The sequence below is a fragment of the Ambystoma mexicanum genome, chromosome 2p, assembly GCF_040938575.1.
Source record: "Ambystoma mexicanum isolate Mex_15411 chromosome 2p, UKY_AmexF1_1, whole genome shotgun sequence".
Lineage (NCBI taxonomy): Eukaryota > Metazoa > Chordata > Amphibia > Caudata > Ambystomatidae > Ambystoma > Ambystoma mexicanum.
Genome location: NC_090923.1, coordinates 577288920 through 577316471, shown reverse-complemented (window position 1 = coordinate 577316471; position 27552 = coordinate 577288920). Strand labels below are relative to the sequence as shown.

Below are 27552 nucleotides of genomic sequence, written 5' to 3'. Positions count from 1 at the left end.
AAACCTCTTGCCAGGTTGATTGGTCCAAATGGGACTAGACCGCTCACTGCTGGCTTGGGAGTTTTGCATTGTTCTTGCTTGCCTTCTCCTCGTTCCAGTGCCTAACTGGTGTCTGTTGGGGTATGATTTAGGGAAAAAATATGGAAGGGACTGACAATAGCCTATAAAGGCCTGAGGGATGGCGGACTCCTCATGAAGGGGAAATGGGGGATACTGTGTCTCACCCAAGGGTCCCTCACCTCCCCTCCCCAAGTCTCCTCCACCCAGGTAGTCCTCCCTCACATATCCACCCCCAGGTTCAGGATCTGGTAACGACAGCCTTTCCCAAGCCACCTGGGAGGATGATATCTCAGGGAAAGAAGTGAGGAGGCCCTCAGCTTCCTCACGGAGTACTTAGGTTGAAGAAGCCTGTGATGCATGGGGAGTCCTGACAAGGAATCTAGTCTGCGGAGAAGCACTAAAACAAGCCAAAACTACTACACATGCATAGAGAAAGTTCTGACTAATTTTGTAATGAAAAATCCAAAAACTTTAATTTCCAAGAGGACGATAAGTTCTTATGCAAAGATTGTGCCACATTGCAGAGGCCAGCTTAACAGGGAAGGCTGATGTGTTGCTGGCAGAAGTCATTATAAACTACTAAATCGCACAATGGATTCTTACAAAACTGATCAAACTAGGAGGCCTTTTGCCTGACCTAATTGCTGAAGTCCTGCTTTCTAATTAAGTCAGGGAAAAGTCTCTCTTGGGGGTAAAGGAGGTTCTCTAGATATTTCTAAAGCAAAGAAAATAAGTAGATTTAGGTTTCCAGTCAAGAACCTGTACACTTCCTACGTTATTTTCAAGGGTACGTAGAACATAAGGAGCACTTCTTGGGATGAGATCAGCAAATACAATTATATAATAAAATATATAATAGGTAGAAACTCCTTAAAGAAAGCTTTGGATATTCTTAGTTTATTTCTGTACTTTTTTGTTCATTCCCCTCAACATCCTTTGCCAACAATTATTTATTTCAAAATTGAGCATATTGGTAAATCTGGAATTGTTCTGAATATCATTTAGCATAGAACACATTGATTAATCTTCTCATAATGCTCTGTTGAAATGCCAAATGCTCACCTGATAGAAAGTACAAGTAATAGTAGAATAACAAGTCAGATTGACAGTGAAACTAATTAGGGGAGAGAAAATGCAGATCCTCATTGGCCCTGTAAAAGGACTTCAAAGTTAATCCGAGTGGAAAGCTACTATGGACATTTCTCAACATAATTAGGGCACACATTGGGTCACTAAAGACTATTTTAATCTAGTAGATAATGAATGTGAAAGTAGTGAAAAACGTGGTTTTGCTTTTTTCTTGTCTTATGGACTACACAAAGCTGTATGCACATCTTAGAAAGAACAGAGTTATAGAGGTAGAGAAGAATAAGCACATAAGTGCATCGCTAGAGAGTGGTCCTGCATTGCACGTGGGTGAATACCATTAGAGAGCCTGTGAAAACATATCAATGGTAGAATAAAGAAAGAACAGAGATTGGATGGACTCAGAGACAGAACTCAGAGGGAATAAGGAACAGATCATTAGAGTGGTTGAGGAGACAAAACCCTGTGTGTTTTGAGAGGATGGAACAAAGGACACCCAACTAGTCATACATTGGTTCAACAAGTAAAGCACTGATTCCAGGCCATAGCTTATCCTTGGCCATATTAGTCAAAATGAGAATTCATGGTGACTATTTTCCTTTCAGGAAGTACCTAAAGATTGCTATTTGATAGAAAAATGTATGCAAGACACAATAAACAGCACTTTTCTTAGAATACCTGCATCCGCTACTACAATAGTTTTTCCATCTTACCTCATACTCTGAACAATCAATTTTTGACATTAGGAAAAGACTAATAAATACTCTGGTAACATAATGCTAAACATTGGAGGATGTGTTGATGCACAGGACTGTAAGGTTCAGAGAAGTACAACACTGGAGGATATCCTTTTGGGTAACACCCAGCTGGGCCTTCAACGTCTTATAGCTGCTTTCTATCAATACACTATAGATAACGATTTAATAGTTAACTCAAACAAAACAGAAATAATATTTTCTAAATCCAATGAAAAACATAGATTCAGCTGAAAAATAGGATTAAATAAGTTAAAATGTGTCAATGATTTTATATATTTGGGATTACATTTATCAGCAAGGACAGATACGCACTCAATAAATGCTAGACTGCAAGATAAATCAGAACAACTTAGTCTGCAAATTAAACATATCAGCCAAATGCATGGAAGATTTTTGATAATACCCTATTGATAAAGTCCTACCATCTATACTCTATGGGTTGTAAATCTCCCACCAAGCTAGGAACATTGATTTAGGGATAATGGAAGGTTATACATGGCAGAAGGTATTACATCTTTCAAATTGTGCGTCAGTAGCAGTTATTTCGTATGAACTGGGCCTTGTATCTAAGAAAGCTTGGTTTCTGTGGAAACTATTACAATTACACATTTCAACCCTCCACACTAACTCCCTCTTTTACAACTGTCTATATTTAGTCCATGTAGAAAAAAGAGGAGTGTTTGCTTAGTTTACTAATAATTGGCAATCTATATTAGACATACTCCATATAACATTGGAGCTACTTGTAACTATTTGGAAGTGAATAAGAAACTTTCTGAATGGATTTGATGCAATACAAATGAAATAATTCAGCAATATAAATTGCTTCACATTCATGCGTTGGAATCAAAGAAATTGGGCTGTAATGCCCCTTATCTTGAAGCATTTCCAAATGCATACTGAAGAACAGTGTTTCAAAGATCTAGAATGAATCTACTGCCCATTTGTGGAATAATTAGTATTAGGAAAAAGACACCAACAATGCCTGCTATTTGTAGATATTGCAAAGATGCTTGTGAAATTGAGACACTACATCATATTTCTGCAAGGGTAGTATAGCTTAGTGGGAACATGCTTGTCTTGGAAACACGACGACGCAGAGCAACACAGGTTCGAATCCCAGGTCCACCCTTTGAAACCTCTTCAATATTATACGCGTTGTAAGACATTTATTGTAATTATAAAAATATTGATTGAATTCCTTTGTGCAAATGTTCAAAATTATACATTTTTCTAAATTTGTACATAATCGAGAACGGCGCAATACTGATGAACTTTAGAGTATGTTGTCGGAAATATAACAACATTAACAATTGCTGTTATCAATTACTTCTACAGGATACATTTGATTAACTTACGCTGAGCATATTATGTGTTTCATAACTTTTAGGCTATTTACCGTATGAAATTAGTTGATTGTCTCTTGTTTTAAAGTGAAATATATGATTGATGATTGTAAATGTAAGATTTTTAATTGTATATGTATTCAGTTAAATAATGTGATGAATGTATTATCTTTGTATATTTCATAATTTTGTATTAGGTAACATTGAAAGATGGCACTTTTAATATGTAAAGTTTTATGAAACTAACACAATACAAAATAATTGGTTCAAACAAAGCAGAATAAATTTGAGAGGCATATAAATGTCAGTTTTGCATAGTTTCACAGAAGTTAATGGTTTTGGGAAGAAGAACTTCATGGGTTGACGAAGCAGGACACAGAAATGATGAAAGAAAAAATATTGATTTGGGCAGTATTCAAGGAGATATGCAGTAAGATCTGCAGGGAAACATATGTAATATTCTCAAATACATTTGACTGACTTTCATTTTGGATTAGTAACATTTAGTTCTCTGTACAGGCTCCCTGCCCCACACACACTTCTTGTCTTCTCCTTTTGTCCTTATATTTACCTACTGCCATCATCTCCTGTGAGGCTAATTAAAATGGCACAATTTCAAGGGATCTTTGTTGGGGCATTGCAACCCTACTTATAGTCATGCTTGACCCCTACTTTTCATTTGTGCGCTTACTCTCTCTTAGCGAGCCTGTGCTGCTCTGTCACCATTCCAGTGCCTGTCTTTCAAGTTCCTGACTATGTTCCAGGCTGTGCCAGCATCCAATTGTCAATGGTACGGTGAAGGTTTTCTTTGCTAATGTGGTGTGTTGCAGTTTGTATCTAATGCCTTATTGTTAAAACCTGTGAGCTTTATGAGTTTGGTTTTTACTTTCTCGAGTTTAACATACGTTGCTTTAGTCAAGCTGTATTGATTTGAGTTTATCACTGTATGCCCTGTAGGAATTATTAATCTCTATAGGGTATACAGTAATATACAGCATTTGAGAACATTTTCCAGTACCATACAGCACTTCTATGGTTAAGAGGTAGAGAACTGCACCAAAAGGTAAATTGACTGGCAGAGCAAGGTGGTAAAGGGAAGACAGACTGATATAATCAGAAAGTATTTATATGGACACATGTAAATATATATGTATAGACGCAAAGCTGGTGAAGTACCTTGTAAACGTAGAGCTCATGGGCATCATCCGATAAGGTTGTGCCATCATCTCTCATCAGAGGAGTGAATGCAAAGCCAAACAGTTTCTTCTCTCCTTTGTCTTTTGCTGCATTTAAATCATCAATATGTCAGGACATATTTAAACATGAAACTCTACATAAAATCATGTAAACGAATGAGATCAAAGCAATTACAAGCAATACTTGATGTTTAAATATCATCATACCTAATCATCATCCAAATATTGAAAATCAAATAACTTGCTTGTTTGGTTTCATGCCATAAAAGGATGAAGAATTTAGCAACTGTTATCAATTAAAGAATGCATCAGATGCAGCAACTCTGCGACATTTGAAATGCATCCCACCCAATCATTTCTCAGTGTTGTACCCACATCAAATACCTTACTAATTAATCAGAGAGTAGATCCACACAGCTGGATGGCACAAAGACTGTTGAGATCACTAAATAGCACTGCTTCTGGTGGTTGAAGCTCATTATGCTTTCCAGCCCTGAACCCCAAGAGGGAAACCCTGTATAAAGTGATGACAAGGGGTATTTGAAATGAAATAAAATGATATCCTTTTATATTGTACTCGTATATAAGCATTTCAGAGTGCGAACACAAATGTTAACTACCAATATATTCTAAAGGCACACCATGGCAGCAGTTTCAGATCTGGTTATTTATTTAAGCTTCTTAGTATGCAGCCAGTGTCTCACAAACTTCCCTTCCACCTTCTGTTATCCTTCAGATCCCCATATTCTCCTTCTATCTACCTTCCAATTTGGAGCATGGAATCTCCTTATGCTGTGATGGTGTGTGGATTTCACAGGCGATTCCATGCTCCTAGCTAGAAGGTAGAACAGAGCAGAGGTATGTATGGCAAGATGTAACATTCCTTCTTTCCTCCACTATGTTAGTTGGAACAAGAAATGGTCCCATTCACATATAATCTAAAGCTAATTCATTGAACCATTCATTAAGAAAAATCACCCCAATCAGACCTTCTCTCTTCTTGCTGACAGTATTGCTACCCTCTATTTATTCAAGACTTCCACATTTTCAAGCTCCACAAAATTTCTTAAATCTTCCTTGATCGCTTGAGAATATTTCAGCCAACCTTTCTGAACGTTCCTGGGACATTTCACTTTCACTAACATACCTTTAAGCATGCTGGCTTCCTTAAAACATTTCAGTTTATTGTACTTTCTTTTTCAGCACTTCTCTCTTTTCCTTATTCTCTCCCTCATTTTCTCTTCATCTATATCCACTAATGCCGCTCTTCCCATGTAACCCAGGCACAGCCGCAAGTTGGTTTACGCAGCCTATTCCATCTTCACTAGCATTAGTATCCAATCTCACAGGTATTTCTTCTCGAAACCGCTTTAGAACTATCACATCTGCCATGCTCTGTTTAACGCTCTACTAATCCTCACATTTAGCATCCCACTGAAAACCGGTATGTTTTCGATTCAATCCTCTCATATTGTTTGTTTTGTCACAAAGACTTTTGACAAACTTCCTGTAACATTCTATTAACTACAGGAACAAAGCCACTTCAGCCTTGCTGCTTGAAGACCTCATCTTAGATATAGCTTCAATTGCAACTAACTTATGTCAAACTTCACTCTCCGACACCTCATGTCCCAAATAATCCTCCCTGTATCTTGACACTTACATTTACCCAAGGAAATTACAAAACCTGCTTCACTCAACTTCTTCAAGACCAATCGCATCCAGGCATCATGAGCTTGTAACGCTCACCTGGTTCCCACGGAGGCGCGGCGTCGAAGGCGCAGAACTCTGAAGATGGACAGGAAGGGCGCCTCTATTCTGGCTTCCCTGGCTCGTTGAATACCCTCCTGTGTGTGAAAAGGGAGTATTACCAACTGTGGAACAATGCTCAAGCCTCCCACTCCCTTCCAACCCTCCACGATACCTCCTCCACGATTCCCCGTGAAGCCTCACCTTAGGGTTTGGAAGGATGAGCTCTCCATCCTGCTTCTGATGCAGGGGCGCGTTGAAACCCAGTTACTTCACTGGATTGAGGATTGATGGGAGTTCAGGTAAGCTTGACTGTTCAGGTAAGGCGCTGTAAAAGTTCTGTTCAAAAGTTCAAGCTTAATAATAATGTTCGTTGTCTAATTGCAGCAAGCGCTAATGCTTATGTCTTTTTCCCCTTAGGGGCCGGGGTTCGGAGTGCCGGAGATATGGCGCCGACCCGAAGTGAAACAGTTCTGGATGAGCGCTCAGGTAATGTCTTTGCATTCGCTCATTCAATGTCTTTGTCTTTTTTCCCCATAGGGGCCGGGGTCCGGAGATGCCAGGAAGCGGCAGGACCCGAAATGCAGTGGGAATAATCCAACAGGTAAGACTTAAAAGGAAACTGAGCTTTCCTTATTCCTTTTCTCCCTCTCACCTTTGTTCTTGTCTTTTTTCCTCTAGGCGCCGGGGCGTAGCTGAATCCGGAAGATCGCTGCTGAAGATGGAAGCTCCTTGCAAAGGTGAGTAAAATGCAGCACTGCAGCGATCGAAACGAAATGCCTTTAAAATGATGTCTTCCTTTTCAGGGCCGTTGGAGAAATGACTCCGGGATGCAGATTTAGCAGGTAAGGGCTTTTCTTCTCCTATTCTCTTCCTTTCTCCCCTTGCAGGTGTTCCAGGGTGCTGGCAGGCGTGGCTGAAGTCAGGATGCAGGAGCTGACACGGTGAGCGTCCAGCTGCTAGGTGCAGAACAACGCGAAGCATGTGTGGCTGTTCGGGTGGGGTTTAAATAGCCTTGGAAGAAGTTCCTGGTATGTATCCTTCCACCAATCAGGTATGTATCCTTCCCCGACCACACCCGGGTGGTGAAGTAGTCCTACAGGTTAAGTAGTCCCATTCAGGCCTCAAGAGGGCCTGGATGAAGCAGCAAGGTCTGCATCAGGTAAGTGTGCACCCAAGCACTTAAACACATATCCTCTTCTATGAGCCTGGCGCCTAAGGCGCCAGGACTGGGGTCCGCTATGAGCCTGGCGCCTAAGGCGCCAGGACTTAGTCCAAAGGGCCCCGACTTGGGCCCGCTGAGACTTCCCTGGGGAAAATGCTGTCTGCCTCTGGGGTTGCTGGGCCCGGCCTGGCTCCTTAGAGGTAGGCATCATGACAGTACCCCCCCTCAAGGCCCCTCCCAAGGTCTTTTCCTCCGGGGGTTTTGGTTTGTGCGGGAATCTTAGATGGAATCTTTGAATTAATCGTGGTGCGTGAACATAGTTACTGGGTTCCCAAGATCTTTCCTGAGGTCCATATCCTTTCCAATCAACAAGATAGAAGAGTTTCGACTTAACTATCTTGGAATCTAAAATGTCTTTCACTTCGAATTCTATTTCTCCATCAATTTGGACAGGGCCTGGGGGCTCAGACAGTCTGGTTCCAGGTTGTACTGGTTTTAGAAGAGATGCGTGAAAAACGGGATGAATCCGCATGTTGGATGGTAAATCGAGTTTAAAGGCCACTGGGTTGATAATAGCTTTGATGGGGTAAGGCCCAATGAATCTGGGATTAAAAGTTCGCTGACCCTTGAGGGGTAGATGTTTAGTTGCTAGCCATACCTGATCTCCTACTTGGTAAGGAGGAGTTTTACTTCGGTGCAAATCAGCGTTTTCTTTATACTTTTTCTTGGCTTGCTGTAAGTGGGTTGTAGCTTCTTTGAAGGCTTGGGTTATTGTGGAATGTAGGTGATTTACTGCAGGCATCTCCAGGGTCAGAGGTGGATCTAGGTCAGAGGTCCGAGGATGGTGACCATACAGGGTATAAAAAGGAGTCTGTCCAGTTCCAGAATGCACTGAATTGTTGTATGCATATTCTGCAATCCAAAGGATGTCCTTCCAATTCAACTCGGATTGGTGTAACATGCACCGCAGATATTGCTCGAGAGTCTGATTGGTTCTCTCGGTTTGTCCGTCGGTCTGGGGGTGGTGGCTGGTGGATAACCGCACGTCTATTTGTGCTAGTTGGCAACATTTCTTCCAAAAGTGGGAGATAAATTGACTTCCACGGTCTGAGACTAATATGGAAGGGAAACCATGTAACCGCACTATATTTTCCATAAATTCCTTGGCCAAGGTGGAAGCTGACGGCAATCCTTTTAAAGGGATAAAATGGGCCATTTTGGAGAATAGATCCACTATTACGAGAATCGTGTTGTAACTACCACAAGGAGGCAGGTCAGTTATAAAGTCCATTGACAAGGTGTGCCAAGGTGCTGGCGGAATGTCCAAAGGTTGAAGTAGGCCGGCTGGCCTTTTCTTTTGACTCTTATTTTGGGCACAGATTCTGCAAGACAACACAAATGACTTTATGTCTTTTCTCCAAGAAGGCCACCAGAAGTGGCGTTTGATCTTTTCTTCTGTTTTCGCGATACCGGGGTGTCCTTCCATTAATGATTCATGATGACGGGTAATGACAAGTTCCTGCAATTCTTTACTTGGCAGAAATAACCGCTCTTGGAAGTAGGGTAAATCATCCTTAACGGTGTAGTGAGGACCCTTTTGACTCCATTCCAGTAAGGCAGAAGAGTCAAAAAGCTGTTTTACTTGAGCTTGGATGTCCTCAATGGTTTGCAATGAAGTCAAGCCCAGAATTCTTTGTTCCGGTATGATTGGCACAGGTTCTAAACTCGAATTGGGTTCTTCCATGCCTATCCGGGATAAGGCATCTGCCTTACCATTCTTGCAGCCAGGGCGATAGGTAATTACAAAATCAAATTCCGCAAAGAATAAAGCCCATCGGAGTTGTCGCGAAGATTGAGCTTTGGCCGTCTTTAAATACTGCAAATTTCTGTGGTCCGTAATTACGGTGATGATGTGTCTTGCACCGAGAAGATAGTGACGCCAAGCCTTGAAAGCTGATTTAAAAGCCAGTAGTTCTTTGTCGGTAATTGCGTAATTGAGTTCAGGTGGAGAGAATTTTCTGGACCAAAAGGCTACAGGGTGTAGTTGGTTAGTTTCTGGGTCTCTTTGCGACAGGACAGCTCCCATGGCCGAACTGGATGCATCGGTTTCCACGATGGAAGGGAGATCTGGGCGCGGGTGCTTCAATACAGGTGCAGAGGTGAATTTGGTTTTCAGGTCCTGAAAGGCTTGTTCAGCCTCAAGAGTCCATTCAAAGCGTTTATTTTTCTTTAGGAGAGCTGTGATGGGTTGAACAGTTCGAGAAAATTCCGGGATGAACCTTCGATAGAAATTGGCAAAGCCAAGCATGCTTTGCACTCCCTTCACAGAGCTAGGAGATGGCCATTTGAGAATGGCGTCCACTTTCCGCGAGTCCATTCGGATTCCTTGAGGTGTCAGGATGAATCCGAGAAACTCCACTTCTGTGGTATGAAAAACGCATTTTTCGAGCTTGGCAAATAATTTGTGCTGGCGCAATTTCTCAAGAACTGCCCTAACATGGTTTCTGTGATCAGATTCTGAGGAGGAATGCACCAGGATGTCGTCAATATAAACGGTGACACAAACATCGATAAGTTCCCGAAGAACATCATTCATGAAGTACTGAAAGGCGGCAGGTGCGTTGCACAAACCGAAGGGCATTACTTGATATTCGAAGAGCCCAAATTTGGTGCGGAATGCAGTCTTCCACTCGTCGCCCTCTTTTATACGTACCAGGTGGTAAGCTCCTCGGAGATCTAGCTTGGTGTACACAAGAGCATCTTTTACTTGGTCGATAAGCTCAGGTATCAGGGGCAAAGGGTAACGATTCTTAATCGTTATCTGATTTAGGGCGCGGTAGTCAATACAGGCCCTAAGGTCTCCTTCATTTTTAGGTACGAAGAACAAAGCGGAAGAGACTGGTGACTTTGATGGGCGAATGAAACCATTGGCCAGGTATTGATCCAAATACTGGCGCAAATGCAGGTTCTCAGGTTCAGTAAGAGCATAAATCCTACTACAAGGTAGTTGTGCATTGGGTACCAAGTCGATTTGGCAATCGTAAGATCGATGGGGAGGTAAGGTGTTAGCCTGCTCTTTCTGAAAAACGTCTTGGAATTCTTGGTATTCAGATGGTAGCTGTACAGGGGTGGAAGTTACAGAGGCTAGACCCATAGCTGGATTCCTTGGGTAACAGGTTGGTTCACAATCAGGAAAAGTTATCTTCTTTGCTCGCCAGTCTATTCTCGGATTATGTGTTTCTAACCAAGGGATTCCAAGAAGTACTTGAAATTGTGGGGCCTTGATCACATCAAACACGATTGCTTCCCGATGTCCGTCCTGACCCACCAGAGTGATTTCAACTGTGGAATGCGTTACAGGCCCTGAGGCTATTTCGGTTCCATCAACTGTAGTAATTACATCTTGGGTTACTTTCGGGCGCAGAGGAAGCTTAATCCTGGAAGCCAATTCACGGTCTATGTAATTTCCAATACCTCCACTGTCTATGTATGCTTTTATAGCATGCAACTGCTGAGGATGTTTTGGGTTCACAAGCACCATTGGCATGACAAAATGCGAGGTCAAAGAGTTTGTTTTCAAGCTCGGCAAGCGGACCCCTACGCTTGTCGGGCTAGGTCGTTTCCCGAACCAGGTGTCAATAACTCGTTATCAGTGACTCCAACCACCTTCTTGGGTGGTTTAACTGGACAACTTTGAAGAAAGTGACCGGAAGTTCCGCAATACAGACAAAGTTGCATTTGTCGCCTTCTCTCTCGTTCCTTCTGCGTTAATAGTCCTTTAACACTGCCAATTTGCATAGGTTCGGAAACGTCAGTACTCTTGGAGTTAACGTGGGTCTTGATAGGTACTCTGGTTTCATACTTGAGCCGATCTGCTTTTCTATTTTGAAGTCTGTGATCAAGTTGAACCACTAAGTCTATGTAGACTGCGCAGGCCTGGGGTGGATCTACTATCTGAGCTATAACATCTTTAAGCTCTCCGCGCAGGCCTCGATGAAACAATGTGATCCTTTTATTTTCAGGCCATCCGGTTTCCACAACTAGTCTATTAAAGGTGGCGATATAGGACAAAAGATCCTGATTACCTTGTCGTAAGGATAGCAGTTCGTTGTCAAGGGCCTGTCCCTGCGAGTGTCGAGCGAACAATCTTTCCATGCTGGCCTGGAAGCCCTGGAAATCCCGGAGAATGGGATCATCCTGATTTACCAATGGAATAGACCAATCGGCAGCACAGCCACTGAGGTAAGATAGTACAAAGGCTACTTTGGTCTGGTCGTTGGGGAAGGCCCCGGGCCTGCATAAAAAGTGTAAACGGCATTGGTTCATAAAAACGGCATATTTCTTGGGATCCCCGCAAAACGTTCCGGCGGGGCCAAAGGCATGTGTCCAGGTAGATTGATTTGTACCGGGTTATTCGAACCCATTGTTGTAGAAATATCTCCGGAAACAGGTAAAGGAGTGTGCTCTGCCTGGCCCTGCAATAACCTTTTGGCCAGATCATCAGTTCTTTCCTTGGATAGGATTAGTTCCCTTCTGAGAGCATTAGTCTCCTGGCGGGCTGAGTGCACTTCTGCCCGTAATTCCCCTAAAAGATGGGCCAGCTGATCTGTCTCGGAAGTCTCCATAGCGCCCAGGTGGGAAATTGTGGTAAGGCTTCGCGTTCTGTAACGCTCACCTGGTTGCCACGGAGGCGCGGCGTCGAAGGCGCAGAACTCTGAAGATGGACAGGAAGGGCCCCTCTATTCTGGCTTCCCTGGCTCGTTGGATACCCTCCTGTGCGTGAAAAGGGAGTATTACCAACTGTGGAACAATGCTCAAGCCTCCCACTCCCTTCCAACCCTCCACGATACCTCCTCCACGATTCCCCGTGAAGCCTCACCTTAGGGTTTGGAAGGATGAGCTCTCCATCCTGCTTCTGATGCAGGGGCGCGTTGAAACCCAGTTACTTCACTGGATTGAGGATTGATGGGAGTTCAGATAAGCTTGACTGTTCAGGTAAGGCGCTGTAAAAGTTCTGTTCAAAAGTTCAAGCTTAATAATAATGTTCGTTGTTTAATTGCAGCAAGCGCTAATGCTTATGTCTTTTCCCCTTAGGGGCCGGGGTTCGGAGTGCCGGAGATATGGCGCCGACCCGAAGTGAAACAGTTCTGGATGAGCGCTCAGGTAATGTCTTTGCATTCGCTCATTCAATGTCTTTGGCTTTTTTCCCCATAGGGGCCGGGGTCCGGAGATGCCAGGAAGCGGCAGGACCCGAAATGCAGTGGGAATAATCCAACAGGTAAGACTTAAAAGGAAACTGAGCTTTCCTTATTCCTTTTCTCCCTCTCACCTTTGTTCTTGTCTTTTTTCCTCTAGGCGCCGGGGCGTAGCTGAATCCGGAAGATCGCTGCTGAAGATGGAAACGCCTTGCAAAGGTGAGTAAAATGCAGCACTGCAGCGATCGAAACAAAATGCCTTTAAAATGATGTCTTCCTTTTCAGGGCCGTTGGAGAAATGACTCCGGGATGCAGATTTAGCAGGTAAGGGCTTTTCTTCTCCTATTCTCTTCCTTTCTCCCCTTGCAGGTGTTCCAGGGTGCTGGCAGGCGTGGCTGAAGTCAGGATGCAGGAGCTGACACGGTGAGCGTCCAGCTGCTAGGTGCAGAACAACGCGAAGCATGTGTGGCTGTTCGGGTGGGGTTTAAATAGCCTTGGAAGAAGTTCCTGGTATGTATCCTTCCACCAATCAGGTATGTATCCTTCCCCGACCACACCCGGGTGGTGAAGTAGTCCTACAGGTTAAGTAGTCCCATTCAGGCCTCAAGAGGGCCTGGATGAAGCAGCAAGGTCTGCATCAGGTAAGTGTGCACCCAAGCACTTAAACACATATCCTCTTCTATGAGCCTGGCGCCTAAGGCGCCAGGACTGGGGTCCGCTATGAGCCTGGCGCCTAAGGCACCAGGACTGAGTCCAAAGGGCCCCGACTTGGGCCCGCTGAGACTTCCCTGGGGAAAATGATGTCTGCCTCTGGGGTTGCTGGGCCCGGCCTGGCTCCTTAGAGGTAGGCATCATGACAGAGCTCCATTATCCTTTCTCCACTCCAGTATGTCATCCTGATAGCATTTGACAACTTTGATTCCTCCAAGTAACATATCCATCACTCTCTGAAACACTCTTGCAGTCAATTTCAACCCAAACAGAATCCTCCTACACCCATATAACCCAAAAGGAGTTATAAATATGGCCATGTCTTTGGAGCTCGGATGGAACATTACTTGATGAAAAGCTGACTTGAGATCTATGATGGAAAACATCTTCACAACTGACATTTCTAAAATTAAATAATTTATCTTGGGCAAGGGAAAATGATGACCAACTCCATTCAATTGTTTTCCCCTCAAATGTATGCACAACCTCACCATCCCTGAACTCTTTCTCACTGCTACTATCAGGCTTATCCATTCAGACACCTTGGATACTTTTAAAATCTCTTCCAATACTATGCTCTTCAATTCCCTTTCAAACTCTCCCCTCAAAGCGAGAGGTATTGTACAAACCTTAGATCTCACTGGAATTGCACCCATTTTCAGCTTACTTTGCAAACCCTCGTAAGCATCCTATCTAATCCTTGAAAAACTGGGTGCACCATTATTCTATTTCTAATGACACATTTTCTCCTCCGCTTTCCTTTCTGCCACACATATCTGGTCAGGGTGCTCAGGGTCACATTTGATTCCAAGATCAGCCTGAGCATCCCAAGACAAAAGATCCACACCCTTCTTGGTGACATGTTCACGTCCTTTCGGCCCTGCAATCCTTGAACTGAAGCATTGCATCAAACTCCCCAAAAATTTCAATAGGAACTTCACCATATGCATGAACTGATATGGAGGGTTCTTGTAAGGTACAACACCGTAACTTCCTTTGCCACATGTCCACATTAACTAGGGAGTAGTCTGCATTACTGTCAATTTACATCTCAATGCGTACTCCATCCACATCAATTATAGAGTGGGGTTTTGCCCCCTTCTCTCTGGCATCTGCAGCATTCACCACACACATTCTCAGTCATCTTCCATGTCGTGTGGCACAAGAAGTCCACTCAACAAAGTGACTTCCTGCACATTTGTGCCATAGCCAGACCATTGGTTGCAGCATCTCACAAGGTGTCCCTTCTTCCCACAATCCCTGCACACAATGTTTATGGCAAGGCAATCCTTATCTGTGGATAGGTGCTCTGTATTCCTGCTATATAGCATCTTTTCACATATGTACTCTTGTTGGCATAGCAGCTGTGATTCTGATCCTGTCTCCTCTTAACAGGGATTCGATATGTCTCCTTGTTTTCCGTGGCATTGCCCACTCACTCCACCACATCTAGATTGTCTAACAAGGACTACGCTGATTGTGATTCCAGCTTTGTAATGCAGGATTGCATGTTCTCCACTATCTTCTAACTCTGTAGCTCTATAGAGCGAAATGTCACCTTTCCTCCAGAGAGCATATTGTATCTTGTCCATCGGGCACTTAATCATGAGTTGGTCCCTCAAGTGTTCTTACGTACAATGCTCAAAACCACATTTTATTGCTAATCAATGCAAAGATGGTTATAAACTCCTCAAGTGCTTGTCCAACTTGACAACGCTAATCTCAAAGCGTTTAAGCCCTTCTTGTTCTGATTCAGGAGGTTCTGGAAGTCTTTTTATGGAAATGTGCACTAGGCAATCAGTCTAGGAAAAGCCCTTGCTTGCTAATCCGACACACCTGGAAATCCCTGAGCAGAACCATATATCGGGGACCATCTAGCAATTACTCTAGGCTAATCCCAACTACCTTGAAATGTACTAAGCAGAATTACATATTGGGGAATCCATCTAGCAGAACTACCAACCAAGGATGTCTAGCAACCATACAGTAACGACATGAGTTGGGACAGATCTGCCAGTCACCTCCAGTCAGTTTTCGCCAAAGCAATTTGACCCAACAAGACACAGGGAGGACCTTAGCCTAACAGCCCGAACCCAAAGGGAGATACCACCTCCTCAACATACACTAGAAGCTCAACAAGAACAAGGCCCCCTGGAAAGAACCACCGACACTCACTCACACCATTATGCTAATGCTTTCCTCTGCATCAACAAACAACAGAATGCAGATATGCCCCTTGATTATTTCGGGCTATCTGCACACATACTTACACACCTCCACAATCACCTCATCCGTCTTTAGAACGTGCTTGGTGTTGACCCAGTGATGCAGCCTTATTACACTACAGTTAACGGGGAGAGCAGGGACCTGGGGGACAAGGAACATATAACAAGAGGAAATATAATATCCTTATTAATAATAACGGACCGGATATAAAGAATCCAGTCAGTCTACTCGTCCCAGTGAATGTGAATACATTAAGAGGAGTGAGAATCACACAGGAGAGCGGCATACCCATCTCAGTGAATGGAAAGCCTACAAAAGGAATGAAACAGGTCACTGGGTACATTACACAAATCCCAGGATGAGGACAGGCATGCCACCAGGGATAACAAACAATAATCAAGGAGCTACAAAATTGAAGGGACTGATGCCAAGAAACAAACCGTTTCCAACAATAAGTAAGAGGAACAGGGTAAATAAATATTCAGATGCCTGAGTTCCCAGAGAAAGCAACTTGAGAATTCAAACAGAACCAAAGAGGGAGACCTGGAAAAATCCCTTGAGAGAACTGAATGAACTGGTACAGAAAATGGCAAGAAGCTATATGAAAATTCTATACTGAACTGGTAAAAAAAACAGGCGAGGGGGTGGAGGGGCATTCACATGGTCTTTAGTTATTTAATATAAATGGTAGGGTCAGTAAAGCTTAGTTTTTGGATGGAGACAAACTTGCTTTTGACTTTTTAAAAGACGACAAGCACCCTAGTTTAGTTGTGTTAGGTAGGGAATTCCTTAGAATAGGGAAAGTTGGAAATTGTCTTTATTGTTTCAACAACCATCCTTTAAACTGGAAATTATTGGTCTGCCTCCTTCTTCTGACCTACCACAGTGGTCACGGGTTTTATAGTGAGGAGTTCCAGTTCTTTTCCTACCAATGTCACCTTGTATGTAGAGAAACTTAGTTTAAGGAAGTTGTGTGTCTCCTGCAGCTTGTTATTTGTATTTTTTAGGAAAGGGCCAAGTCTGATATGTTTTCTTTGTCATGTCTTTGACTTTCATCTTCTGGGTCTACCAGTCTCACTTTGGTATTTCTTCCCTTGTTTCAATTTATTGAAAAAGCAGAATTTTGAAAAATGCCCAGCGGGCCTACACATTTTACATGCATTTACAATTGCTGAGGTGGCAACATTGTCATGATTTCTGAATCGGAAAAACTGCACTTGTTTGTCTTTCTCCATTCTTAGTAAAGGATGATCCTTATCTTCTAACTTGGTTGACACAATTCCTTTTCAATCTGTAGATGATTGAGCAATGCTGTTAGCAATCTTAATTACTTAATTGTGGGATGGTGTAGATTCCTCCCAGATCCTCTATTGACTTTGATCATCCTTAGTATGAACCATCAATTGGGCCCTTGGGACTCGATTGAGGAACTGTCAAAAATGTCAGATCGTCGCAATGGTTTGCAAATATGTAATGTAATCAATGATTTGCTCTGGGAGATGAATAACAACAATGGAGTGCTTATCCTAAAAACCTTTACCATGCATCAAAAGAGTACGCTGTACAAAAGAGAAATCAAAAAAGGATTTCTACAAAGTTCACTTTTTCCCATCATATTGAAACATCTCATCACTGAAAATGTACAAAATTTCATATTCATAAAAAGGCTTTGCACATGATTAAGAAGATCTGATATGCTAACTGGGCAAGGAGCTCGCATACATCACTGTCCCTCCATGGATTTACTTACTTACTCTGGAACATGGGCTTACATCACTGTCCCTCCATGGGTTTACTTGCTTACTCTGCAAGATGGGCACTAGTGTAGGAATTGTATAGTTCCAAGATTACACTTTCCTAGAACAAGAACCTTTTTTCCATGTGTGCTATTCATTCTCAAATGAGTTTTTTCTTCCCACTCAACTGCCTGTTTTGACAGGAGATTTCTACATATCTCCTGTCCATGTGTTCAAAGGGCAGGAAGAAAGATAGCTTTTTTGCTTCTCGCAGAATATCTGCTGGCATCAATTGATTGTAGATGGTTATAAATTCTTTCTTTCATTGTTTGAAAGGAATGGGCAGTTTTTCAGGATTCTGCAAGGACTTGGCTGGGCACATTTCTGTATAGTGATTGTGCAAGTTGTTTTTTACTGGCGTGTTCTGGAGTGCTCCTTCTTTTCATTTATGATATCGTTTACATGTTTGTCTTTAGGTGTTTTTTAGTACTGGTGTTCAGCTTTGTGGCTTTGTTTCTTCTGCTCATACCACTGTTTTATTTCTTTCATGTTGTTTTACAAATTATTTCTGCCCCTCCCTCTCGAAGTAGCAGCATGAGGGAACTCTGAGGTGCGAAGACTGTTCCTATGGTAACATGGTCTATGATCCAATGTTTAAGCAAAACTCTATTTTTTCTGTATCACGTGCCTTTTTGGGAGGAGGTGATGCAGTTTTTGCTGGCGCAAGCCACCTTGTGTGTGTGGCACTGAGGCAGTCGGCAATTTGTCTGGGTATGCTGCTAGTTAATTGGTGCAATCCTGTGGTGCAGCACAGCCCTGTGGTGCAGTGTCACTCCCAACACACTGGTGGTTACTAGAGGCAAGGAACTACCTTGTTGTCAAATTGTTGTATTGTGAACATAGAGGCAGGTAACATGGAGAAATTTGATCAGGTTCACCAACAGCCATCATCTCCATCTGGTCCCTCACTCACAGCGCATACATCAATGTCTAACACATTCTGTGCAGCAGCTGAGCCTATGAGTGCAGGAAGCAGCAGTAAACAATATAACTTCTGAAGATGGAGTGTGGGCTCACAGAGACCCACAGATTGGGCCAAAGAGTAAAGCACTTTTTTTGTCGTTAATGCTGGGACTTTCATAGTTAACCTTTTCAGTCCATCAACATTCAGGCCGGCTCTTGTAGAAGAGTCAGACACTAAACTGCTTCAAAGATGCTCCACAATTCGCTAAAACATTTGGAATTTAGAATCTGCTCAATTGTATTTGCCAAGCACAAGAGTAATAGCACTGTATCATCAGTGGGGTCAACAAACCCGAGAATCCGAAGGATTGTTCAAGGGATTTAAATTAACAAACAATAACAATTCTTTATGATGATCTTGAAAGGCTGCAGATTAACCAAACTAATGGGTTTCTCTAAGTGGTCCCTTGATCTCTCATGGGTTTGCTGCAGCCTAACCTGTGCTTCCCTAACACCCGGTACAATGACCGGACTAGAAATTGGTAATCCCTTTTATCTTGAAGTGAGGGCCTAACGGATGAAGCCTTCTCTGGTGTACTCTTTCCTACTAATTAGCGGTCTTCCTAAGGATTCCCGACTCAGATGATCTTTCTAGGTTGCTTTTCCCTGTCTCTCTCCTCCTTCTCTTCCACCCGATTTCCTTTCCCTCTCTCTCTCTCCCTCTCTTTCTCTCTCTCTCTATACTTTCCTTTCTCGCCTCTTCTGCTCCTCCAATATTCTTAGACTCCCATTCTCTCACTCACTCTACCTACCTTCACTGACTTCTCACACCTTTCTCCAACTTCACTGTTACTCTAGCTACTACCGTTCTTGTGATCCTGCAACAAATACGAGAGAAATACGACCAGAATTGGGCTTGTAAGGAATTGGGTGATGGATAGTGTCACCAAGGTTATCATTCAAGGCATATTCAGGGGTTTTCCGGGGTGGGCTCTCTCAACACCCTCACCCCACCTCGGGGGTAGTATCGGCTCTGGCCTTCGCCTTGGTAGGCCACCAACCCTCATGCTGGGAATGGGGGTTCTACATTCTCCCAGACAGGGTCAAACTACTGACCCTGTCAGAACAGCCATATTCACAATAGTATGGTTGAGAGAAGTCTGTGATGGGGGATAGCAATAGAAGTAGTTGAATCACCATGGTATTTTATTTTGCTACTCTTACCTCTATACTGTTTTCCCTTACTTCATCCTATTGGGAGACTACACAGCAATATGTTAGGTGGTGGTGACAGCAACTGTTAGTTAGCTTCCAGTGAGTAGGTTATGCAGTACTTTCTGGCCAATAGAAGTGAATAATGCTCACAGAACACCTAGAGACTAGCCCATGAGGCTGCCCTGCAGATCTAAAAAATGGGCACATGCCCTTTTCAAACCTACTGATGTTGACTCAAATCTCTTCATGGGCATATGTAGACTCCCAGGATTATGCAGATCATGCAAAGTTTACACCTTTAAAAATGCATGACACAATGGGCCTCATTACGAGGTGGGTGGTAAGGGATTACCGGCACCAGTAAGGACACTGGTGCCGGTAATCCCTTACTGCCCTACTACGAGTTCCCTTTTTGGGTCCTCCCTTAACGCCTGTTTTTTTCAGGCGTTAAGGATGGGACCCGCAAAGGCACTCTGGAGCTAATAACGGTACCGCAATTTGCGGTACCGTTATTAGCGCCTTCCCCATTCCCATTGAGCCCTATGCGGGCTCAATGGGAATGGGGAAGGGCCCTGGTGAATGGAGAATTACAGGTCCTGCCAATCTTGGAATGGACCGGTAATTGAGGCGTAATTTCTCTGGAAATAGTGACCTTGCTCGTCTTAAGTGCAGGTGAAACCCAAATGTAAGTATTGGAACAAATGTCTCACCTGCAAAAATGGCTGACCAGTCTAATTACATCTTTGGGTTCTGGCTGCTTCCAAACTGTGCAGAGCCACTTTTGAAAAACATTCTTTCCCACCATATCCTAGGCCTTGTTTTCCCAATCTAAAGAGTGAAAAACCATATTGGGGTCTCTAGGCTGCTTCCCTTGAAGTAATTTAATAAAATGTTGACAAAAACCAAATTGAATTACAGTCTTTATTTCACAACAAAACTGACAACAATGAAGAGTGTGTAAGGAAAAAGCCCCACACACAAAAAGAAAAATAAATCACCTTTGTTAAAAAAATACACAAAGGTACTGATTGCCTCTACATCTACTCAAGATTTAAGGCTGATCAAATTTATCCAAGATATCATAATCACCTCAAAAAACAGCTACCTAGCGAACCAGGTCTTGCTAGGCAACCTCACCAAATCTTGCTATCTTCATAGAAGCACATAAAAGCACCTCAAAGCACCTAAAAGTACTTTGCCTTTCAATACCTCAGTACCTTTCTCAATGTGATATCAATTAAGGGTAAATGACGTCCCATTCTCACTATCGGTAGAAGGTAGGGAGATGAGAGGGCTGGAAATGGAAACTGGACACCTTGTACAGTCTACAGTTCAGGAAAAAATGCCAACAAATGTCCAAAGTCACATATTAAAACACCACAATCTTTTTTTCTAAAAGCAGAAACATAGAAACACTTCTCTAAAAAGAGTAAATGTCAATTGGGATTCCTCATGGTGCCAGCATGTAGCCAATCAAGAATAAGATCTTTTCATAGGTGATGAGCTGATTTGCCTGGGGTGCGGGAAGGAGCACAAACATTCCTCATACAGCTCAATCAAAATCAATAGCTCTGCTCAAAAGGTCAATAGGACGAGTTCTCTGGGGACCAAAATGACTCAGAAAAGCCAAAAAGCTTGCTTGGTGGCTTTAAGATTCATCCAGGAAAAAATGTGGAACATGAAGTCCCTTCCCTCTGCATAGAGGTTAACAGTCCCCAGAGCTTGTGTCTCTTCCAGCCTTCCATCTGCCTCCTGTCTTCTTGCAGCTTGTGTCTGATCCACGCACAGCCAAAATCTCCTCTGGCTTCCTAATGCAGTGCTTTCATACTCTCTGGACTCCCACTGGTAATGCCTACAATTAGCATATCTATTTGTCAGCAGCTTGAAGTTGGTTAAACAAAAAATCTATCTAGATCCCTGGCTCAGCATCAGTACTCACCATCTTTCGATGCAAAGTATAATGTTTGTTTGTCTCAAGAACAAGACTAACTCACCTTTCATCCACTTCCTATTAGCTGCTCAACAGCAAAAAGCTCAACAGGAAGTTCTGTAGTAGAAGTTGTTCTGTCATTGTGTAGGTCTATCATATTGCCATCTCAGTTTTGTTTACCATTTACCATTTACCGGAACACTTGGTGCTCATCCCAGAAAGCCTTGAGAGCAGTTGGAGGGTTTTGTTTATGCACTGTTCTAATAAAAAGGTCACTTGGCGCCCATCCCAGACTCTGAAATGAAGACAGTGACTTAGCTAGTGTTCTGTTAGGTAGGGCAAACCCTTGTATTATAAGAAAAGGTAGGTCTTTTTCTTATTATTTCAATAAAAGCTTTGTGTCGAATGTCACCCCATCTCCTCCTCCTGATCTACAGAGACCACATTATTAAATCCCAACTAACATCTTTTTTTTTCAAAAAAAGTTTGATAAAGCAGCTGGTGATTGTATTTGTGGGAGGCCAGGGTGCAAAACATCTAAAAAAATGTGGGATGTGGAAACCCAAGAACACAAATCCTCCATTCCTGTCCAGGCTCCAACACTCCCCTATTTAAATGGCCCAAGAAGCCCAACTGCCAGTTACTACATGTTTATGCCAAGCACTAGTGAAATTGTTCTGGCATATATGCAAAGGGAAGGCTCTTGTAGGTTGCGAAGGAGGGAGTGCAATGGACTAAGAGCACTTGAATAACCATGAAGGTACATTTTTTGTTTCTTTTTCACCCATTGGATCTCCAACTTGTTGGGACAGATAGATTGCACAGTAAAACATTTACTGAGAAGAAGGAACATTATATGTCAGATGGCTTCAAATTAATGGATATGGAGAAAAGTGTCTTGCATGGAGGAAACATCCAGGGACTAGTGCTTACAAAACACATGGGGAACCAGTCCAAGTGATGAGCCAAGAGATATCAGTTACGGGCAAATGCCATTGGAAAGCAACAGATGCCACTTTAGATCTGGTGGAGTGTCTATGTAAGTCATTAAGGAATGAGAAGACCATGAAAAATGAATGCCTTCGAAATGCACAACACAATCCATCTGGCAATGTTGGTCTTGAGTTTGGCTGATGCACCAATGTGAGTGATGAAAACGTTTTCTGATTTACAAAAAGGTTATGTACTGTACAAATAAGGCCAAGGCCATCTCTAATCTGTGGGAGTATGTGGGTGAAAAACAGGTTTGGATATATTCTCTTTAAAATGGAACTTGGACAGGCTATTGGGAATGACTGTACTGTCCTTAGACCCACTTTCCCCACATAGACAACCTTATAGGGTTTGTAACAGGAGAGGGGCTGCACCTGTCTCAATCTGCAGGCCAAAGGAAGCACTGCTAGAAAGGTAGTCTTCCAACAAATGTGGTGTCATGGATCAGCCTGTGAAATGATTCCGATGCACTCTCTGGGCCCACCCTGCTGTATTAGGCAAGCGCTCTTGACAAGCTAGTTCTTGGCAACCGGCATATCATCCAGTCGGACTTGCAGGACTTTAAATCGCTACTTGATGGTAAGTTTGCTATGAAACTCTGTGTGATTTTGTCCTGTTTTCCTTCCTTCGCTCACTGGATCTGCTAGTTGCCTCTCTCCTGTTGTGTACGCCAGCCTCCTTCTTCCTATCCGAAGCTATGCTCTTTCCTTCTGGGTTCACTTCTCTTCAGCCCTTGCTGACTTGGACCCTGACCGAGCTCTTGGACACCACTACCTTTTTGCATTGGTGATTTCTTTGGAGCTATCATGATACTGGATGGGAAGGGTGGGGGTTAGTCCCCAGATGGTTTGCCTCTATCTTGAGCCTGTCTTTGGGTAAGGTCTTTTTTCTTGTCTACTCTTGTACTTCAGTTGGCAGACTGCCCTCTTCCAGAAACAGGCCATACCTCTTCAAGCCACGAAACAAGTGCTAGACCATGGTAAGTCGAACGGTGCCTGATGAATCTGACAGTTTCCAATGCCACCATACTGACCAAGTCCAGGAGCTTTTGGACTCTGTTCAAGCTTAACTGCTGAAGCACAAACCCTCCGAATAGAGAACCAAAAAACACTCCAAGTGGTAACAACCAGGGAAGGTGTATCCATGGATGTACCCACTCAGGGTACTGGATCAATAAAGTTTGATGGTTCTCTGTGGAAATTGAAGGAATTCCTTGATAATTGTATAATCCAGTATAGCTTCTGGCCCCATTAATTCCTTTTGGAGCATTTCAAGTTGGGATCTTTGGTGACTAATATGTTGGGAAGCGCATTGATATGGGTGGTCCTCCCTGTCACATTAAGGAATATGGCCTTGGACAACTTTGATGCCTTCCTGGGCATATTGAGCGAAATGTTCGAGAGACCAGATACAGAATACATAGCGCACAAGATAATCTTTTGGACTATGTACTGTGAGGGGTCAGAAATGAGAGACAGATACAAAGTTGTAGTTTTCTCAATGTTTGCCATATTTATTCAAAATAAAGAGGTGTGAGATAAATGCCTATCTGTCCCTATCCTAATGAGAATGTTCCTACGTAGCAAACTAAAACTAAAGAAAGATGACCTTGTGTCCAAATGTATCTGAACCTCACACTAACATATATAACCAAAGTGTATAAGGTAAATGTATCTGGTTTCAGGTCAACAAAACTGTGCAAATGTTCAAACTGATAATTCTCACAAAGTACTCCTTGTGACCAGGGTTTGGTTCCCTTCCCCATGATCAATTCAGGAAGATCTTTGAAAATGTTCTGGTTCAACAAAGTACTATTCAGACCGGGAGGATAGCTCAGCGGCAACATGGTCACCTAGGAAACAAAAAGACACAAAGTGACACAGGTTCGATCCCCAGGTCCGGCTTTGAAATCTCTGGCATTAATACGCAACTTAGAGATATTCCTGTAACAGCAACTCAATGCCCCCGGGCTGTGTGAGCGCTTTAAAAATGTAAATAAATTATTCAGTTCAATGAAAAATGTATTTTCCATCCAATACATCCTTCAACTTGTTCAAAAACAAAGTTGTCTGTGTCTACTTCATGATGTTTTCACATGACCCTTTCAGTTCAATCAAATTCTATATCGGAGATAGTATGGGCAGGGCACTTTGGTCGCTTATACTCTGAGAAACTTCATAAGTTTGACAAAATAGCTGCCTTAAAGTTGCAAACATGGGATCTAATTTTTGTGATGTCTTACATCAAAAGTCAAATTAAAAAACTAGCTCGTCTAGAGCAAGTGGTCTGAATGTCTTGGCAAATGTTATACTGAAGGCCAATCCCAAGGTGTGGGCCAAATCACTATTTATGTTGTTCTCTGACATCATGATGAATAGGCACATTCCAAAATCTTGGCAAGTCTCTTACATCATTCCGACCTACAAAAAAGGCGGGCAGGAGCTTTCCTGCAAACTATAACCCCATCGCCTTGATGGATGCTCACACCAAAATCTTTGCGGGCTTAGTCATCAACCAATTGGTGGAGTGGTCTGAATCCAATCATATTCTCTCGTACAGGCAGTTTGGCTTCTGCAAGGCCATGGGGACAGTGGTTGCGGGGCTGTTGTTCACCTTACTTCAGGAAAAACTTGTAGGAAGGACGCAGCACCAATATACGTAGCCACAATTGATCTGTCACTTGCTTTTGACCTAGTTAATTATGGTCAAAATGTTTATCCATAGGAATTCCTTTAGGTATTCTTTCCATACTGATCCATCTCCATGAGGCTTCCGTAGTGCAGGTTAGATTAAATACAGAGGGGAAACCATCTTCCCAGATAAAATCTATGAATGGCTTATGCCAGGGATGTATCTTCGCTCCAACACTTTTTAACTTGCATGTATCAGATGTTGGTCAGTGCCTGGATGTCGCTACTTTGATCTTTCACAAAATTGAGGGATCGAAAATCAATTGGTGTGCATACGTAGACAGGTTTCTTTTGATCAATAGTAGCCCCATTGGCCTTCAGCCTCAAATTAAAGTAGTTTCTGATTATGTCACCAGGAATGGCCTTGATATCAATGAGAGGAAATCTGTGGTTATGTGCCTGAGTAATCGAAAACAACCTCTCCTCCCTCAGTTGATTTTTGAAGAAACATAAACTTACAAAAATGAGATCACTGTAATATCTTGGCTTCCCAGCGTTTGATACCCAGAAAAAGTAATTATATTGGAACTGTATTTTGGAGCGGACATGCCATTTGATATTACAAACGCGAAAGGTTGCCCATAATTATTGTGAATATTCAATATTACCCCTGATTAGTTTCTACAAGCTAAAAGTCATTCCTAAGGTATGCTATGGCTTAGCACTGTCTCCATACCATCTGCAATTGGATCTGCAGAAGATAGGGGCTACAATTTGGAGATCTTTGTTGTTCTTTTTACCATAATGCATACCACTGGCAGCCCTGAGATACGAATTGTGCTTACAATCTTTGGGGAGCTTGGTAGAATGGAAGAGCATTTCTCTGTATGGAAATTTTATTTTGGCTACAGACAATAGTTTATACGCTCATCTGGGACTAAAATTTAAAACTGGAAACCCAGACTCTGCTCGGCTGTCCTCCTTGCAAGAAATCTGCTCCATGGCTTTGAGAAAGATTGGGCTCTCGCATGAAGATCATCTGGTTAATCCATTGCGAGTAAAATGTTTGCTACAAAATCTATACAATGTAAGCTGTGCTTAAATCACCAATACATTATCATCAGCTTTTTAATTGGAAACCTATGGGTAACCCAGAATCATATCTGATACGATTTCCCGATCCTAAATGGCGAATTGCTTACATGCGGTTTCGCTTTAATGTTTTATTAACAGGCAAGATAATTGAAATCAGGGATTCTAAAAGCAAGGGGCTTGTCCCATGCAGTTTTTGCAAAAGTCAGGAAGTCAAGGGAACCTTGAGGCATCTTCTCTTGGAATGCGATTCCATTAGCCCCAAACGGCCTGTGTTATTTTGGCAAATGTGTATCAAACCCTGATCGAGTGTTTCCAGACTTTGGGCCTCATCACGAGTTGGGCGGTAAGCCTTAAAATCGGTGGTAATGCTATCAGCGCCGATTTTAAGGGTCTGTCGGATCACAAGTCCAAATACCGCCTGCGCCATTGCAGCTGGCACAAGTACAGCCGGCTGTACAAGCGTCGGCTGTAAAAGCGCCAGCAACCATTTGCGCTAAAACATAGCAATCACGAGTCTGGAGTAGGCGCAATTAGCGCCAGAAAAGCGGCGGACAATCTGCTGAAAATACCCCCAGCAAAATGCTGGAGGTAAAAGAACACAGGCCATAGCAATAAGGGCCCAGGTGAAACCAATGCAAATCAGAGGCCTACAAAGGACCCACCCATGCACAACACACACTTCCAAACACCATGCTGCCATTTGGAGCTGGGAGCCTTGATGTGGACTTCTACCTGCTACGCCTGGAGCTACAGAGGCCAGCCAACCAGGCCAGGGCCCTGAGAGCACAGGGGGTGGTGGGGATGAGGAGAAGGAGGAGGAGAGCAGCACCAGCAAGGCGGCCAGCCATTCCCAGGTTCAGGCCAACACCCTGGGCCCTGACTGATGGCCAGTTGGTGACCGAATATCGGCTGCACAGGGCAACCATCACCCAGTTGCTGGACACAATCCAGGCATACATCGGCAGCCGTATAGCCATCAGCACAGCAGTACTTCCACTTGTGAAGCTTGTGTCCGTGCTACAATTCCTCGGGACTGGCACCTACCAACACACCGTTGCCATGATGCATGGCATGGCCCAGTCCACATTCAGTGCCATGCTGGGGCAGGTGCTGGATGTATTGTTGAATCATGTGAATGAGCACATCGCATTGCCAGCCACACAGGCACAGGTGAACCAGCTGAAGGGTCAATTCCATGCCATTGCCCAAGTCCTGAATGTAATAGCAGCCCTGGACTGCACACATGTAGCACCCAAGGCACATGAGGCAGCCTACAGAAACCGGAAAAATTACCATTCCCTGAATGTGCAAATGACATGTGGACCTGACCTCACCTTCAGCCACTGCTGTGCCCGCTACCCAGGATCCACCCACAACTCCATGGTCCTGCGCAACAGTACCCTGCCAGTGTACATGGAAAGGCACAGAGGGCAAAACACATGGCTGCTGGGTGAGTACAAATATAAACCGTAATGCATGTTAATCCACATCTGATGGG

At 43.3% G+C, this 27552-nt stretch overlaps 1 protein-coding gene across 4 annotated transcripts in view; it reads right to left on the bottom strand.

Moving 5' to 3' along the window:
* The window catches only part of DOCK3 (dedicator of cytokinesis 3), a 2582899-nt gene that overhangs the window by 888065 nt on the left and 1667282 nt on the right, over positions 1 to 27552 (bottom strand). For all 4 annotated transcript variants that reach the window (XM_069644069.1, XM_069644070.1, XM_069644071.1 and 1 more), the window contains one exon: positions 4427 to 4533. In XM_069644069.1, coding sequence (XP_069500170.1) covers positions 4427 to 4533 — 107 coding nt within the window. The remainder of the gene's footprint in view (positions 1 to 4426; positions 4534 to 27552) is intronic.